General features: G+C 35.8%; 1 protein-coding gene across 4 annotated transcripts in view; it reads left to right on the forward strand.

Annotated features, from left to right (window-relative positions):
* WNK1 (WNK lysine deficient protein kinase 1) overlaps positions 1-18,456 on the forward strand; it is a 167,063-nt gene that overhangs the window by 107,817 nt on the left and 40,790 nt on the right. For 2 of the 4 annotated variants that reach the window (XM_006862706.1, XM_006862707.1), the window contains exons 6-11: positions 839-1,058; positions 2,602-2,935; positions 3,686-3,873; positions 8,901-10,136; positions 12,412-12,495; positions 17,805-17,957. In XM_006862706.1, coding sequence (XP_006862768.1) covers positions 839-1,058; positions 2,602-2,935; positions 3,686-3,873; positions 8,901-10,136; positions 12,412-12,495; positions 17,805-17,957 — 2,215 coding nt within the window. The remainder of the gene's footprint in view (positions 1-838; positions 1,059-2,601; positions 2,936-3,685; positions 3,874-8,900; positions 10,137-12,411; positions 12,496-17,804; positions 17,958-18,456) is intronic. The other 2 variants (XM_006862708.1, XM_006862709.1) reach the window with 1 other exon arrangement.

Genomic DNA, 18,456 nt, shown 5'->3' on the forward strand with positions numbered 1-18,456 from the left:
CAAAAATTTATTTTTAACTTTTTGTGAATTGGGTTTTGCAGAAGGAGTCAGTTTTTCATTGAACAGTTAATATACAATTTGTTTCTTGTCATTGATTGCAATCCCTGCAATGTAACATCACTCATTCCATTTCCATTCCTCCACCTTTCCTCACCCTTCCTGCCTTCTTTACTTTATCCTTGGAAAAGTGCTGCCCTTTTGATCTTGAATGGCTGATTTTCTTAAGGAATACATACCTCTCTAGTGTTATTGTTCACCTTATAGACCTCTGTTATTCATCTGAAAATTGAGCTACTGGGGTGATTTCAGTTCCAATACTGAATAAAGGGTCTTAATCTTGAAGGAAAAAAGACTTCTTTTCTCAATTTCACTGCTTAGCGACTTTGAACAGATTCTCAACTTCTCTACATCTCTGGTTCTGAATAAGCAGGGAATTTTATCTCATTGAATCAGAAGAAATTAATATATTTAGGGATTTTTTTTTTGGTAGTTGTAAAATAAATGACTTATTTTGAAGTTGTGACATTTTTTATGTGTTACTTGCTTTTGTAGGTATGTAATTAATTAATATGAGATTAAATATTTGGATTTAAAAATCACCACTATCCAGTTCATCTTAAATAGGATTAAGTTATGATTTTCAATAACTATAGTAAAACTATAATCATCATTGAACTAAAACAATGTAGAAATTGCTTAACAACTTACCTTTTTCATTTTCATTCAGTCTTTTTTTATTCCTTCAAGTAAAACCATTAGCTACACTTGAAAATTATTTTTTCCATCTAATGTGGTTTTGCTTTGTTTTTGTTTCTTTTCTTTTTCTTCTCTTTGGAAGATACACAATCAAAGACCTTTTGAACCATGCCTTCTTCCAGGAGGAAACAGGGGTACGGGTAGAATTAGCAGAAGAAGATGATGGAGAAAAGATAGCCATTAAACTATGGCTACGTATTGAAGATATTAAGAAATTAAAGGGAAAATACAAAGATAATGAAGCTATTGAGTTTTCCTTTGATTTGGAGAGAGATGTGCCAGAAGATGTTGCTCAAGAAATGGTAAATAAAAAATGTAATTACTAATCAGAGATTTGAAAATTTATAGTCATTGGTATGGAAAGATATCTATAGCATTGTTTAACAAAAACAAAAAACCCAGTTTATGAAACTGTATATGATATCCCAGTGATAAAATTCAGTTAATTAATGGTCCTAGATGCTGGCATTTGAGTAGTGAAAGTTCCTAGGATTTTATCTTTAATTCCCTTTTTTTAAATTTTGTTGGATTTTGTGGTGGGGGGGTTAAGTTATTTTATTTGATGGAAAGATATATTCATGAAGATATGAATATATAGAAGAGTCCTTGTGTGGCGCTGTGGGGTAAAGTGCTGGACTGCAAGGTTGTTATGAACCACAAGGTTAGCGGTTCAAACTCACCACCCACACCTTGGAAACCCTATTCAGGGTTGCCATGAGTTGGAACCAACTTTGTGGCACTTACCAACAACAACAAAATAAATGTAGAGCAAGAGGAAGACATGGAGCGAAGGAAATAGAGAATACTAGAATTCATTCTGAAGTAATTTTGAAAATCTGTAAGGTTGAATGACTTAATTTGAAAAAGCCTCTTCAGTTAGAATGACTATTTTTTCTAAAAGAATGCCACATATTTGGTACATTAGCCTTTGATCAGTCCTCTGGGGAGTTATTGTTTTTAAGTGTAATCTAGTCTGTTCCAACTCATGATGACCCTGTATAAGGTTTTCAAAGCTTTTAATCTTAGTGGAAACAGAAAACCTCATTTCTTGAGTTGTTGTTAAGTGCCATCTAGTCAATTCTGACTCATAGCAACCTTGTGTAAGTTTCCGAGGAGTGGCTGATGGGTTTGAACTGCTTACCTTGTGATTAGCAATCCATTGTGTATCCTACAGTACTACACCAGGACTCCTCTGGATGAACACTAACAAGTAAACATAGGATCATAAATTGTTTTTACTTTCAAGAGAATTTTCAAGTAAATTATTACTTGAAATATGTCAAAAAGATCACTTTTTAAATGGAAATCCTTCATTGTTTTAGGTTATCTCAGTGCCTTAAATGGCGATTTATACAAAGATATTCTTAGAATATCTGTATTAGGAGTTACATAGTAGGCACCTCTGAAAAGGGGTCAGGTATGGAAAAGAAATTTAATTTTACTTGTTAGTTTTTGCTATTCTTTTTTAAACTTCATATAATCACCATAAATATTTTATCTGGTTAAGCAGTTGGCTATTACTGATTTGATGTGAGACAAAAATATAGTGATTAGAGTGTCTTACTTGGTTTGTAAGCTGCACAAACTGTTTGTTAGGTGCCCCATTGTTTGTTTTAAGGAGTGAAGGCACACCCACCAGAGTTTTTACAAAGATAGTGGGAAATGCATACTGCAGACTTAAATAATTTCACAAATTGGTTAAGACCAACCCTAGGAAAGTTCTTTCTTTCTTCTCTCTTACTTTTTTCCAGTGCCTTTTTTGTATTTGTGATTGTCGTTTGCTTTAGCTCTCTACTCTCCCTTTCACTATCCTGCTGCTTCCTAATGCACTTTCTTGCTCTCTAGGTAGAGTCTGGGTATGTCTGTGAAGGTGATCACAAGACCATGGCAAAAGCTATCAAAGACCGAGTGTCATTAATTAAAAGAAAACGAGAGCAGCGACAGTTGGTGAGGGAGGAGCAAGAAAAAAGAAAGCAAGAAGAGAGCACTCTCAAACAACAGGTAGAACAACAATCAAGTGCTTCCCAAACAGGAATCAAGCAACCTTCTACTACTAGTACCGGAATACCTACAGTCTCTGCCACTTCAGCGTCAGTTTCTACACAAGTAGAACCTGAAGAACCTGAGGCAGATCAACATCAACAACTACAGTACCAGCAACCTAGTGTATCTGTGTTATGTAAGTATTTGGGGAACTGAGCAAATATGCTAATGATACTCCTAGTTAACGTTTTATCTTAGTCTTCTGCATTTTTCACTGGTCTCTTGGTTTTAAATGATGACTCTAAGGTATAATAAATTTGAAGTGGGTGCAGTCTAGCTTCTATTTTATATTTTTATAATCATGTCTAATAGAAAGATGGTAAGTGAGAAAATATGATTGGAAATAAAATAATAGGTTATATAGGATCTTAAAAGATGTAGTATACAGATTTCTAAAGTTTACAATTCCTTTAAGTATAATTAGTAATGGAAAACGAACACATTTTTCTTAGTGGAAAAGTGCTCAAAATTGAGCCCATTAATCTGGTTCAGCTCTTTTAGCAAAACTGAATAATATAGATTAAAAATTAATGACACTGCTAATTATTAATTGAATTACCCACTTAATTCTGAAAATCAAGTGGTCTCCAAAGTATGACTTTGAAAGCTATATCAACATTACGGCTGACTGACAAAGTTCCATTTTCTTTCACTTACTCGTTAGGTAATAAGATTCTATGGTGGTAACTAAGGAATTTTTTCTTACAGACATTAAGCCTTTTTTTCCAAACAGATCCCTCATTATGTATAGAAATCTACTTAATATAGTGACTAATATTCATATTTTGTATTCAGAGTTTTACTTACTTTAGACCTGTATAAAGAAAAAACTAATGAGAAAATGATGTGTATCTTTCTGTTTTTTGGTGATCCGTTTCTCTTTCAGCTGATAGGACAGTTGACAGTGGTCAGGGATCTTCTGTCTTCACAGAATCTCGAGTGAGCAGTCAACAGACAGTTTCATATGGTTCCCAACATGAACCGTCACTTTCTACAGGCACAATCCCAGGGCATACAGCTTCTGTTATTCAAGCACAATCTCAGCCTCATGGGGTATATCCACCATCAAATGTGGTAAGTAAATGCATAAAAGAGTGAAAATTACAGTGAGTACCAACAGATCATTTGCTAAATTCAGATTCTTTTTATTACTACCCAAGTGGCAGCTAAAGGCTGCAGTAGAAAATTTTTGGGTAGGATATACACATTAATTAGTCTGTAGGAATTAATTAACTTCTTTTGTGATGATTTAGACTAATCTGCATATGATCATTGAAATTTAAGCACATTAACTAGAAATACACGTTTGGGGTGTGGGGTGAGGAGAGTTTTTTTTAAAGTTTACTTGTTGAAATAATTAAGTATTTTTTGTGAGAGTTCTTATTTAAAGCACAGGTAAGACCTTCAAACCATTATAGAATGTTGCATGTGGGTACTCTAGAGTCAAGAACCCTTTATATGTGTGACTGTTTAATTTAGCGCTTCTGTTTAGTTAATCATCAGTTGCTATGCGTGTTCCTGCCTTAAAGTCTGTGTTGGATACAAGTTCCTTTCCCAGTATATGTTCATTTGCTTTTTTTCCTCTTTGTTTGGTATCTGTTTTATTTTTGGTTTATTTTTAGGATCAACTTATGAGGATTATTTCCAGAAATATTTTATGTGTGTTTTGAATTAGCCACTTTTACTTCTCATATAGAGAATGTAATACCCCACTTCTCTTATTGACTTTCTTTGAGGTCTTTAGAAGAAAATAAAATACATTATCTACCTTCAAAAGGAATTAGAGAATAACTGGCCACAGTATAGCACTTTTTTAGTGAGAGCAGGCAGATTTTCCTTTTTAGAAAGTTTTTTTGTTCTTGCTCTTCACAAAATGAAAATCTTGTTAATTTTCATTTAATCTGTTAATTAAGAAAACACTTCTGTCTATTATCATACAACTTGGATTAAAAGATGTTTGTTTGTTTCAGAGTCCATTCATCAGCCCTTCTTTATCCAGATCTCAAGATGAATAACCATAGTAGCACAAGAAATATTATATACTAATGTAGTGATATTTAAACAGTCTATAGGGAATACATATTTGCCCTTTAATGTTAGATTAAATTTGCCTTCACAGAACAAACTCCTATGTGTTAAATTCTGTAACACAGTCACCTTTACTTGATCCAACTTTAAAACCATTGAAAAGACTTTGAGGCTTAAGCAGTAAAAGACCCACAGCCATTGAATCAATTCTGACTAATAGCAAGCAACTCTATGTTGTTGTTAAAGTGCTGTTAAGTCAGCCAACTCATAGGGACCCTCTGGGGGTTTTCTGAGAAGCAGTTGTTTGGTTTGAACTGCCGGCTTTGTGATTAGTAGTCTAGTGCTTATACTACAGCACCATACTGAGAGACTATAGAACCAGAGTAAACCTGCTCCATTGGGATTCCGAAGCTATAAATCTTTACAGAAGCAGACTGCCTCATATTTCTTCCATGGAGTGGTAGTTGTGTTCAAATTGCTAATCTTTCAGTGAGTAGCGAAAGAACCATATTCACCTATTCTGACTAGCTTAAAAAATTCAACTTAAAGACACACTTATGAATTTGATCTTATTTTTAATGGGGGATTCCTATAGTTTTTAACCTTTAAACAAATTGTTGTCAAGTACCATTGAGTCCATGCTAACTCTAAACGATCCTGTATAGGGTTTCCAAGGAGTGGCTGACGGACTTGAGATACGAACCTTGTGGTTAACAGTCTAGTGCCTATGCTACAGCGCCACATCAGGAGTTCTTAAATAAATTAGGTAGAGTAAAACTTTACAGACCGTGTAGAAGATGTATTGGTATGCTCTAACAATATTACTTGTCAGCATGATTTTTTTTGCTGTTGGTTTTGAGTACTTTTGTTCTGATTTTTTTCTTGGTCACTATAACTGGATCTTTAAAAGTGTTTTATGCTCCTGGCTTCACTTATCATAGGATTATGTATATTTGAATGTCAGTTTATGAAGATATTAAATCTAAATCACAAGCATAGCCCTAGTTTATGGATCTTCTAAGAGCAGACAATTCCTTGCCTTCTCACAATATTCTAACTAAATAATCACTTGATAACACTTACATATATGCGCTGGTTCACTGTAAATTTAGCTCAAAGCATTCTACACAGCCAAATTTTAAAAAGAAATAACTGACTTGCCTCAGGACAACCTTACAGTAGTAGTTGCATTGCTTTGTAGTGGATTAAAACCTTTTCATTGCAAGGCTAAATCAAATCTCTTATATCTAAGAAACGTTTTTAAAGTTATTCTTTAGAGATAGAAAATTTAGACATTTTTACATTGACTTTTAAAATAAAACTACAGAAGGTTTTCTATATCTGGTTTTGAATTTCTTCTAGAAAGCCAAACCTTTTCCTAGTCGATGAGTAAAGATTGGCATGTGTGGTAAAATAAAATGCTGTGATCCGAAAACACTTTAAATCTAATGCCTTCTAAAATACCTGATGCCTTTCTAGAGCTCCTGCAAAATAACCTAGTCTTAAAATCTGCTGCATCTCATAATGTATTTTAAAGTAACAATTCTTTCTTGTTTATTAATAAATCTGTTCAAATTTTAAGCTGATACTGTTTTCTGTCTATTCTGCTGTCTTAAGTCAGTAAGTCATTCTTATTCATACACACACATAATAAATGGTGTTAATTGAGAATATTTAGTAAGGTATTTTGTTGTTATCATAGTAGTACCTAAAAAAAAGCCTGTACTTTGACCCACCATTGTAGAAAGAATAACACTGACCTGCCAGACAAGCTTTGTGGAGTTACGGCTCTGCTCGGGAAAATTGACTTTGATGAAATTAGGGAAGGATGGAACATTTCTTTATGTCAGCTATGCCCTGTTATCATTATACATTTGTTTATTTTTATTTCAAAGAACTGTATTTTCATGTGTGTTTGTTTTCTGTTTAGCCTCGTCGTGGCCGTAGCATGTCAGTTTGTGTTCCCCATCTTTCTGCTGTTCCCTCTCTTTCCTGCATCTCTCCCAGTGCTCCTTCCACCCCACCACCAGTGTTGTCTGCACCTCTTTCTCCTCCCCTCCTTTGGACTGCCCCTGAGGAAACTTTTGCCGAAAAGCTTTCTAAAGCATTGGAGAGTGTCCTGCCCATGCACTTTGCCTCTGCGCAAGCACCGACGCTCCAGCCTGCCTTTCCTGTTTGTCAGTACTGTATGTAACCATAAACTTCCTGACAAATGAAAATTATTACCAATGAATACATCCAGGCACCAAGGAAATTAATAAAGAACAGAACCACTTGTAGGATACCAATTCTTTCTGTAAGAAACTTCTATGAAATAAGGCTTTGAGGTGGGGAACAAAAGCAATGAGGTAGTAAGAGAGAATGCTTAAAAAGTCATTGGTGTATCTAAATGTGTGCCCAATAAAATGTTAGCTTCATTATATTCTCCCACCCCCAAGTAACATATACAAATCTGCATTTTAATATCTTAGTAAAAATGTATGTGACTTAATTTTGAACTCATTGCTGGCTGAATGGAAAGCAAATTTTCTTTTTATTAAACATACTCAAACATGTTTTCTCCTCACTTTGTTCTAAACATACACTAATGAAACTGGGTGGATTAATTTTCTTTTCCATGTTGCTACTGTTCTTAAGTGCCGTTGAGTCAGTTCTGACTCATTGCAACCCTGTATAGGGTTTCTAGGGAGCAACTGGTGAATTTGCCAACCTTGCATTTCAAACCAACCTTGCGGTTCATTATGAAAGTTGGTTTTAATTTTTTAACTGATTAAAATGATGTATCAGCAAGCTAAAAAACAACAACAGTATTCTCTCATGGAAATATTTTTTCTTAGCTTGAATTAGGGTTAGGCCGTGACTCTATAAAGAAATTGGCCTTCATTACATACATAGTTTGTATTCCTTTTTTTGCCCCACTCATATCTATAAATGAAGTATCTCTTTAAATTGTTTTAAGCTCTGTGGGACCTTGCTGCTGCTTTTCCAAATAGAGAATATAGTTAAGATTCTGATCTAGCAACACCCAAGTTTTTAAATTTTCATTTAGGACAATTACAGTGTTTTGTTACTTTAGGATATATCTTTAATAAACAGCAGTAAAATGAAGCATTTCTGATTCTGTACTTCAAAATAGAAATATTCTCTTAATTGTTGTGCAGAAGTAACATTTGAGCCACTTGAAAGTGGTCTTACTTTTAGGGATGGGAGATGAAACTGGCCTACCCTTTTAAAAAGGAGTCTGCAAAAGGGAATTATTTTTATATAGTGTGCTTTGTTTGCATTTGGTAAGCAAAAATACTAAATTTAGATTCTTTAGAAATGCTTCTGTTAATAAAAAAAAATGCTGTTAGATCAAGCAGGCTGTTATGTATGTTGTCTTTTTCACTCAATTTGAATACCAAATATAAAAATCAGAAAATTCATGGTTACTAAGCCCTTATCTAGGATCAGAAAATGGACATTTGGTGATTTGGCATGTGCAACATGTTTCATGTAGTGTACTATTCACTGTACATAACTAGGGATAGACAGAAGGTAGTAGTGTCACTGGTCATCTGTTTCTGTTGAGTTCTAATTAGAAGACTTGCTACTAGTTGATAAGAAATGACCACTGAAACCTCTAATATAGCACAGAACAAGAGTATAGATTAAAGGAAGACTTAACACATTTGCTTAAATTGAAGGATATTCCTTGTATTATAAAAATAGTTGGGTTTTATATCTTTCCACTGATATTATTTTCATTGTCATAAGAGTGAATGTATTAATTATAAGTAAAAGCCGAATATTCACTTAGTTAATTTCATTTTATTTTAGAAAGAAAACTTAAGTTGTGGGAAAGCAGCTCTTATCTAATGCAAAAAGTTCCACAGATTGGTGACATTGGCCCTGGATGTATTTAGTGGAAATTTAGTATGCACATAATTTATAATAAAAGTACTGTTATTTCTTTATTAATTATAAATTTGGTGTAACTGTTTCATAGGGTTACACAGCTATCCAGTTGTGCATGTCTAATGTAATTTTACATATGAATGTATGAATTACTTGTCTTATTCATGTCGATACAGCCTCAGTCCATGGTGCATCCGTGTGGGGGGACCCCAACATACCCAGAATCACAGATACTTTTCCCAACTATTCATGAACGTCCAGTTTCCTTTTCACCACCTCCTACCTGTCCACCGAAGGTAGCCATTTCCCAGCGGCGTAAGAGCACCTCCTTCCTGGAAGCCCAAACTCGCCACTTTCAGCCCCTGCTGAGGACTGTTGGCCAAAATCTTCTTCCACCTGGTGGCAGCGCAACTAACTGGACACCAGAAACCATAGTTATGTTGGGTACAGCAGCCAATAGAATAACTGGAGAGCCATGTGAGATACAGGTCCATCCTATGCATGAACCAACTCAAGCTTACAGTGACTATAGATCTGGACTAGTACCTCCAGAAGAAACTCAGTATTTTATTCCTCAGGAAGCAGTGTATCTAGCTGGGTTACATTACCAGGCCCAGGTGGCAGAACAGTTTGATGGGATTGCATACAACTCACCAGTATTGTCAAGTCCTTTGAAGCAGATACCTGAACAGAAGACAGTACAAGGGGTTCCTCCTTCAAGTTCTGTCTTTGAATTTCCATCTGGACAGGCTTTCCTGGTAGGACACCTTCAGAATTTAAGATTAGATTCTGGAGTGAGTCCAGGATCTCCCCTCTCTAGTATTTCTGCACCTATCAGTACAGAGGCTACACATTTGAAATTTCACCCTGTCTTTGTACCTCACTCTGCGCCTGCTGTGTTAACTCATAACAATGAGGGCAGAAGCAATTGTGTATTTGAATTTCATATTCACACACCAAGCTCCTCTTCAGAAGGAGGTAGAGTTGTACCTCAGCATGTTTACCGAAATCGGCAGGTTACAGTGGACTTGAATCAAGAAGAACCACCTCCTCAATCAGCTGGATTACATGGCCGCCTGCAGCCTGTGACTGAAGAACAGAGTAATTACCATGCCCCAGAACTGAGTGTTTCTGTGGTAGAGACTATCGGACAGAACTGGCCAATAGGAAGCCCAGAATATTCCAGTGATTCCTCACAAATTACTTCTTCAGACCCCAGTGATTTTCAGTCACCTCCCCCTACAGGGGGAGCAGCTGCATCTTTTGGCTCTGACGTCTCATTGCCCTTTATCCGTCTGCCTCAATCAATGATGCAAGAATCCCCACTTTTCTTCTGTTTCCCCCAAGGAACCACATCTCAGCAGGTCTTAGCTGCTTCATTTCCTACAGGAGGATCTGCACTCCATCCACAGGTTATAGGAAAACTTCCACAATTCTTTTAAACTACTTTGTTATGCACCGTTACATTTAAGTTTTCTGTCTCTCCTTGTCCTGAATCATGGATTTATGAGGAACACAGCTTAATTTTATCAGTAGAGTTTTCCCATATTTGGGGGGGTTATAAACTACTAGTATCTGAAAATAAAACTTGAGAGAAGCTACATAATATACTTACAATATGTGCAGACCCTTGGAAAATAAGTTCCCCAAATTAGAATTTTGTTCATTTTACTCATCACAATCATTCGCTTCTATCCATATATGTAAGATATTTAAAACTAGTAGTAAAAATACAAGTGTATATAATATAAGGTTGACTCAGCAGTGATTATTTAGGATTAATAATGTGAAAATGTGAAATATTTTTTATATTTCTTCCTAGAATGAAATGTGACTACTTAAAAAAAGAAGTTAAAAAGAAAAAAACTTCTTTTCCCCCTACAAAATGGAAATTAGGGAACACTTGGATTACTATTACGTATTAATACAAAGAACCTTCATTAATGGTGGTGGTGTTGTTGTTGTTGTTAAGTGCTGTTGAGTCGATTCCGACCCATAGTGACCCCATGTAGGGTTTCCAAGGAGCAGCTGGTGAGCTTGAACTGAGGACTTTGTTCAAACAACTTTGCAGTCTGGCTCATTAACCCACAGTGCCACAGGTGTAGAAGTAGTTTAATAAACAGAGAAAGAAGAAAACAGTATACGAATTTGCCTTAAAAGAAGATGCCTTTTTTGAAATGGCATCAGACAAATCAATATGTACTATTTTTTATTTGTCCAAATATAACAGTAATCCACAAAATTAAGGGCTAATTCTGGTTTTCAGCAACTGAATTAGAATCTAGTAGGCTGTGGGCTTATTGTTTTATCTTTAGAATTTATGATATATGTTGCAAGCTAAGAATTTTAGAAATCTGGAGCCTTGTTTTTCCTTAAATTTAAATATAGTTAAAGACAAAGTATCCCAAATAGGAATAATAAAATTCAAGGAATGAAATTACTATTGACTGTTTTCTATAGTCCTTGATACATTTTATCAGTTATATACCACTTAGAAAATTTAATTGGAGAGTATGCAATTGTGTATCCAAAACCTATTTGGATTTTTATATATTCTATGCTTTTATAAAGTACAGTAAGCCCTTATGTTTTTCCACATCAGGAACATAATCCCAGAAAATACAAATTAGAGTACTACTGAGAAGCAAAAGTTTCCAGAAACTTGAAAATTATACTGTGTGGGAATGCTGTATCCTCACAGCAGTACTGTGTCATAGTCCCTAGTGCAAATCATAATGCATTGCTGGCCATTCTCCTTTAAACTTTCCAAAGTGAATTTTGAAATATTAAATAGGATGTTTAATTTATAGGCATGAATGAAAACTTAGAATAATATGTCATTTCCTAGTAAACTTTAAGAACCCTTTGTAAACTGAAATGAACCTTTTCATTTCCTTTATCTACCCACTTCTCACTTTCTCATTTAGATTTTTTTGTCTTTATTTGAACTTAGACTTCTTGGTAATGGAAATCCTGTGTTTACATTTTAAACTAGATAATCTTTGCTGTATGGGCTGTTCTGTGCATTGCAGGATATTTAGCAGTAACCTTGGCCTCTACTCTCTAGATGCCAGTAACATGCTCTTCTACTTGTGACCACTACAAATGTCTGCAGCTGTTGCCTCATATCCCTTGGGGAGGGGGACAAAATTGTTAATGGTTGAAAAGCATTATTATAGGTATTTAGCTGTTGATGGTAATAACAGATTTTTCTTACATTGCTAATTTAAGTCAATATGACACTATTAGAAGTAGCAAAAGCTACCAAATTAACATTGATTTTGTTAGTTGTTTTTTTTTTTTTTGTCGCTATACAAAACTTTTTTACACTGATCATCTTAATCACTTTTTTCCAGATTATTCTATTTCTAAAACAACTTTATTATGAATGAATCTTACTATTAGTATATATCATCGTCAGCTAAAATTACAGCTTAGGCAGCAGTGGTAGGTTAGAATTCACCTGTCAGTAATTTTTGCGTAGAATCATAACTTTGTAATATGACTCTTCTCTAAGTTTTTATTATGAAAGATGCCCCAGAGACCTTCCTATATATATGTCATCAAATTGATGTTTCATTTTCATGTGAGCTCTTAAATATTTATTGCAAAAGTCTGTCTTCTGTATTCTGTATAGTCACCTTTTATATACTCCTTTAATTTGTTATATTCACTTCTTTCCCTCAGGCACAGGGGCAGAGCCAGGGTCAGCCAGCCTCAAGTAACTTATCAGGGATGCAATCTCCCCAACCCATACAACATCCTCAGCAGGTGGGAACAACTTGTTGCTAGAATCTATAGATTAACACTGTTTAACATTTTCCATGAATTAGATTCTTGATGTGAATAGCTTATTAAGTTTTGAAAGGAAAATTAGGAAGACTTTGTCTTTATGATATATTTTTTAAAATCTAATAAATTAGATATAAATTAAAATTTTAAAGAATTGTTACTAATATGTTATAAGCAGGGGTTGGGAATGTCTGTCCCATGGACCGTGTAAGACTCATGAAATTATTTGGTCTGCCCCTGCCAAGGGAACCGCAGTTCCATCTATCATATTAGGGTTGAGTTAAGTAAATGTTTGACCAAATATAACAGATTATTATTAATTTTTTGTCCAATATGGTGTTTTTTAATGTTTTATTGTGAATTATGTGATAGTTTATATGGGAGAACAATTAGCTTTACATTCATCCTATCGTATATCGTTTCACTGCCATGGTTACAATCCCCTCCATACATCATCAACCATCCAAAGGGTATATATACCCTGCAAGCCTTCCTCCAGCCCCACCCCACTCCCTGTCATCAGCACACAGCCACTTTTCCCTCCTCTGGGTCTAAAGTTCCCAGTCGTCCCATCTCTCCATGTTGTTATTAGGTGCCATTGAGTCGGTACCCGTAGTGACCTTATGCTTAGCAGAACGAAACACTAGGGTATCAGATTTTATGCTAAGAGGCAGTGAATGAAGGCCTATAAAAAAGTACTTCAGGAATATAACCCAGAAAAAATTTTAAACTTATTTAGGGTTGTATTCCATAAGGTTCAAGGAACTCAAAAGATAAGCATAGTGTATTCACCAACTCAGTGGCACCTAACAACAACATTCAGTGACAGAAGCTGGTCATTCTAAAATTAAGTATCTGTAGTTTATCACCAGCATTGGTTAATTGTGATTGTATTTTGCATAGAATAATGCTTTCTTTGTGCAGTTGAATATTTATTGACTGCTTCCGTTATAATCACTACATGGTCATAAAAACTGCTTGATGAATTATCTCATTGGTAATTACTTAAGAAATGGATTTTTTGATCACCAAATTATAAGTAGACTTCTGTTTCTACTAGTTTTTGAAACAAAACTTTTAATTCTCCTTATAATAAATGGCTTGCTTTTAGTCCAGAAAGTAGTCATGTAGGCGTTTGATACCAGCTTAAGATTTGGTGTTCTTAAAAATCACTTTTAAGATATTTTGTACAGAAAGAATTGACCAATTTGGTTATACATGCATTCATTCAGTGACCAACACTTTTCCATATTGTTGTATTTAAGAGCTGAGAATTTTTATATGCTTTGTCTTGTCCCTTTCTTTCAGACTAGGTATTAAATAGTCACATTTTTTGCCAACCTCAATAAGCTTGATTATATTCTATTATCGGTCACATACTGATTACGAATCGGGTTGCAAACCTTAAGGTCAGCAATTCGAAACTACCAGCTGCGGGAGAAAGATGAGGCTTTCTGCTCTCGTAAAGATTTGCAGCCTCGGAAACCCTGTATAGGGACGCTATGGGTCAGAACCGACTCTACGGCACTTAACAACAACAACAGTAAGAGTATACAGATTTGATGTGGTGCTGCAGGATATGCGCTGGACCCACAAGGTCAGTTTGAACTGCAAGTTCACCAGCTGCTCCTTGGAAACCCTGTACAGGGTCGCTATGGGTCAGAACCAACTTGATGGCATTTCACAACAACAATGACAACAATGTATGTTTAGAATATTTAAACACTCAATTTATAAAAGAAGAGTCAGTTCCAGCTCATAGCAACCCTGTATGTACAGGGCTTCCAAGGAGCGGTTGGTGAGCTTGAACCACCAACTTTATGGTTCAAACCAATCTTGCAGTCCAGCGCATTAACCCACAGCACCATCCAGTCAATTCCAATTTACTAGCGACCCTGTGTAGGGTTTCCAAGATATCTAGGATAGTGTTTCTTTATTTTACTGTGTTATATACAATATGGAGACTTATAATTTTGCAAAAATACCCAAGACGCTGCCTTTGTTCTAGATACTGGGGTTTTGCATTAAAAAAGTAAGGTTGAAAGCCTGCTATACTATATGAATAGTTTTTTAATGAGTACATTTCAAGAAAGAAATGTACTTTAACTGAAATGGATTTTACATATCAAAGATTTCTGGAACATATTGTGAGGGATTGCTTTTTTAATGTTTTTGTCAAGGCTCCCTACAAGTAGGAGGTTATCAGAAGTAGCCCCTTCCTACCAGGAAATAGGGTAGTTTATAGAGAGCATCCAACAGAATTGGTTTTTAAAAGCAGAACAAGAAATTAAACATAGATATGCCCTTATTCTTGGAGGTGTGATTTCACTAATCTAAGTGAAATAAATACACATACATCATTGTAAGAGACTTGTTTAAAGATTATTTTAAGAAATTCATTTAAGACTACATGAATGTAAATCTACAAGACAAATGCAGGGGCAAAACAAACAAATAAACAAACCCCAACTCTCCTAATACTTAAACCAGGACCTCAAAACAGTTCAGCCCATTTTAGTCATGGCCAAGGAGTGACACTGAAATAGACCCAAGTGTTTTGAATTTTGGTGAACTGGAAACATAACCAGAATAGGAAAAATTATGGGTCGCAACCCTGCTAGAAATTTAATCTCTCTTTTATGGTAGCCTAGGCAAAGCCGTTTGAACTGCAAGGTTGGCAGTTCAAACTCACCAACTGCTCCTCAGAAACCCTATACAGGGTCGCTATGGGTAGGAACCAACTCAACAGCACTTAACAACAACAACAAATGCATTGCATAGCAACCACATTTCTTGTCTGAAGAATATGGGAAACAGCTGTGCCTAGTGCAGAGAAAGTCGCTGAGTTCTCACATCTTTGAATCTGTTGTTGCTCTTCATAGTTTTCACCAATAGCCCATTCTCCTGAATCAGACTTTTGAAAGGGGTCACTGCATTCCTTCCAAGTTTACTATTCCAGGGCTTCAGCTCATAATTTTTTCTGTTCCAGTTATTGTTCCTGTTCACCAAAAGTTTTTAAATCCAGTTCTTATGCAGTTTCACATGGTTCGCCATGGCTAAATCATTCCAGACTAGTTTGATGCAAACAGGTGTTGATCACAGCACATTTTCTCAAGACATGAAAGGAAAGTGTAGGGCTCCAGAAAACTATTGTTGTTGTTGTCAGGTGCCATCGAGTCAGTACCGACTCATAGCAACCCTATGCACAACAGAACGAAACACTGCCCAGTCCTGGGCCAACCTCGTTACTGTTGCCACGCTTGAGCCCATCATGCTGCCGCTTGGCCAATCCATCTCTCTGGGGGGTGTTCCTCTTTTTCTCTGACTCTCCACCCTACAAAACATGATATTCTTCTCCAGCGACTGGTCCCTTCTGACAATATGTCCGAAGTATGAGAGGTGAAGTTTGGCCATCCTGGCCTCCAAGGAGCACGCTGGCTACACTTCTTCCAACACAGATCTGTTGGTTCTATGGGCAACCCATGGAACTTTCAATACTCTCAATACTAATAATGTAGACTCAGTGGAGCTAAAGACATTAATGTCTTAGCATATGAAGAGTTTGAATAGGGGGGCAAGGGACCAAACCCAATGCCATCGAGTCAATTCCAATTCACAGCAACTCTATAGGACAGAGTAGAACTGCCTTCATAGGGTTTCCAAAGCTAAAATTTTAGAAAGCTCTTTTAGATGGATAGATAACACAGTAAATATACAATCAAAATAGCTGATCATCAGCGTTAATCAATGAGTTCTCTGGCTATACCATGACTTAAGTAAAAGTTATTATGTATAGCAAAAAATAATAACCAAAATATTTATCATTAGTAAATTGATATCATTGATAAATGAAAGAAAATAAAAATAACATTTTGTAAGCAACATTTATAAAAGGGACATGCTTTTGTTTAAAAAAAAAAGTACACCTGTGTGTAAATGATCATTTATTCATGGAAAAACTCAGTAATGATGTTGCACCAAACCGTTAATTACGCTCACTTCTAGAGAATGGGAAAGGAGCATTTTCATGTAGCTTTGTATTCTGATAGATAGGATTTGTTTTTATTGAAAATTTTTATTACAAACAATTTTTTTTATCTAAAAAGTTAAATTAGTTATACGTAGTTAATATTTTTAAGTGCCATCAAGTCAGTTCTAACTCATAGTGACCATGTATAGAATTTTCAAGGTTTTTAAAATCTTTGCAGGAGCAGGAAGCCTCATCTTTCTCCCACTGAGCAGCTGATGGGATTAAACCACCGACCTTGTAGTTCGCAGTCATGTACTTATCCTGTGGAGCCATCTCACTCCCTGTTATAGGTGGTTGTTGTTGTTAAGTGCCGTCGAGTAGGTTGTAGAGGATCTTAAAAGTCAGCTATCAAGTTCAGATTTGTATTTGTTAGGTATGACATTGACTTAGGGTTAGTGGTCATGCTTTTGTCTGTTTGGTCTACTATAAGTAAGATTTATTATTTTGATACCAATTATTTGCATATCATTGCATGAGGTAACTTATAGCACGGTGCCTAGCACATGGTTGATTCCCTAGTGTCATTCCTTTTGCCCTCCCTGAATGATAGCATCCTGGACACTTACGACATCTAAACAAATTATAGAGCTAAAATTTAAAATTATCTCTTGGCTCCAGATTGTATTTTCCCCCATTATTTTGTATCTATAAGCAGACCTATTCTACAAGCAGATTAATTATGCAATTGGTAAAATACATTAAGGAAAAGAGATTAAAAAGGAGACTCGATTAGTCTAATACAGAAATCAAAGTGAGAGCTAAGGCCAAGAAATGGGGGGGCGGGGGGATGTAGGAAGAGGTACTATTAGGGTGATATCTAAAGGTGTTTATAATTGACTTGCTCTTGACACAGAGGGGTGTTGGGTGAAGTCAAGTTTTGAAACTTTGATTAATTGTTCTTTGTGGTGCTGTCACAAATCAGGAACACTAGAGGAAAAAACATATATAAAAGGATTGATGGATTTGGGTTTGTGCTTGTCTTGATTACTAAAATAATCGTCATTTACAAATACTGAAGTTTCTAGGTAAACATACTTCATTGTTTTTGTTAAGTGCTGTCAAGTTAGTTCCAACCCATAGTGACCCTATATAGGGTTTCCAAGGAGCAGCTGGTGAGCTTGAACCACTGACCTTGCAGTTGAAACTGCTCTGCAGTCTGGCACATTAACCCACAGCACCACACCAGGACTTCAAACATAACTTCATTAGAAACATGTTATTAATGACTTAAAACTAAATCCTTTTAATTTATTTTCAGCCACAGGGAATACAGCAGACAGCCCCTCCTCAGCAGATAGTACAATATTCACTTCCACAGACATCAACCTCCAGCGAGGGCACTGACTCTGTACAGCCAGTGAATCAACCTCAAGTTCCACAGGTTTTGCCTCAAGCATCAGCTGGAAAACAGGTGAACTCAATTTCTAAAATGATGCTAAAAGAGATTCCTACTTATTCTCCTTGCATATGTGCATAGGCTTTTTTTTCTGGCACTGTGGGCTAATGTGTCAGACTGCAAAGTTGTTTGAACTGCAAGGTCAGTGGTTCCAGCTCACCAGCTTTTCCTAGGAAACCCTATACAGGGTCACTATGGGTCAGAATCGACTTGACGGCACTTAACAACAACAAATGGTGAAATACCTATTGAAAATGTTTGATATCACTGTACAATTGAAATGAAAGTTGCTTCTTATACACATGTGCATTGGTTAATGTAAATGAGTACATACTGACAACACTAACAATCTAGAAATGTTTAACATTTAAGTAGATTTGACTGGCACTAGCACTAATGAAGGAACTCTGTGGGCACAGTAGTTAAGTACTTGACTACTAGCCAAAAGGTCAGTAGTTCAAACCCACCAGAAGCTCTACAAGAGAAATGTGTAGCAGGTTTTTCTATAAAGATC

The sequence above is a fragment of the Chrysochloris asiatica genome, unplaced genomic scaffold, assembly GCF_000296735.1.
Source record: "Chrysochloris asiatica unplaced genomic scaffold, ChrAsi1.0 scaffold00050, whole genome shotgun sequence".
In the NCBI taxonomy this organism is placed as follows: domain Eukaryota; kingdom Metazoa; phylum Chordata; class Mammalia; order Afrosoricida; family Chrysochloridae; genus Chrysochloris; species Chrysochloris asiatica.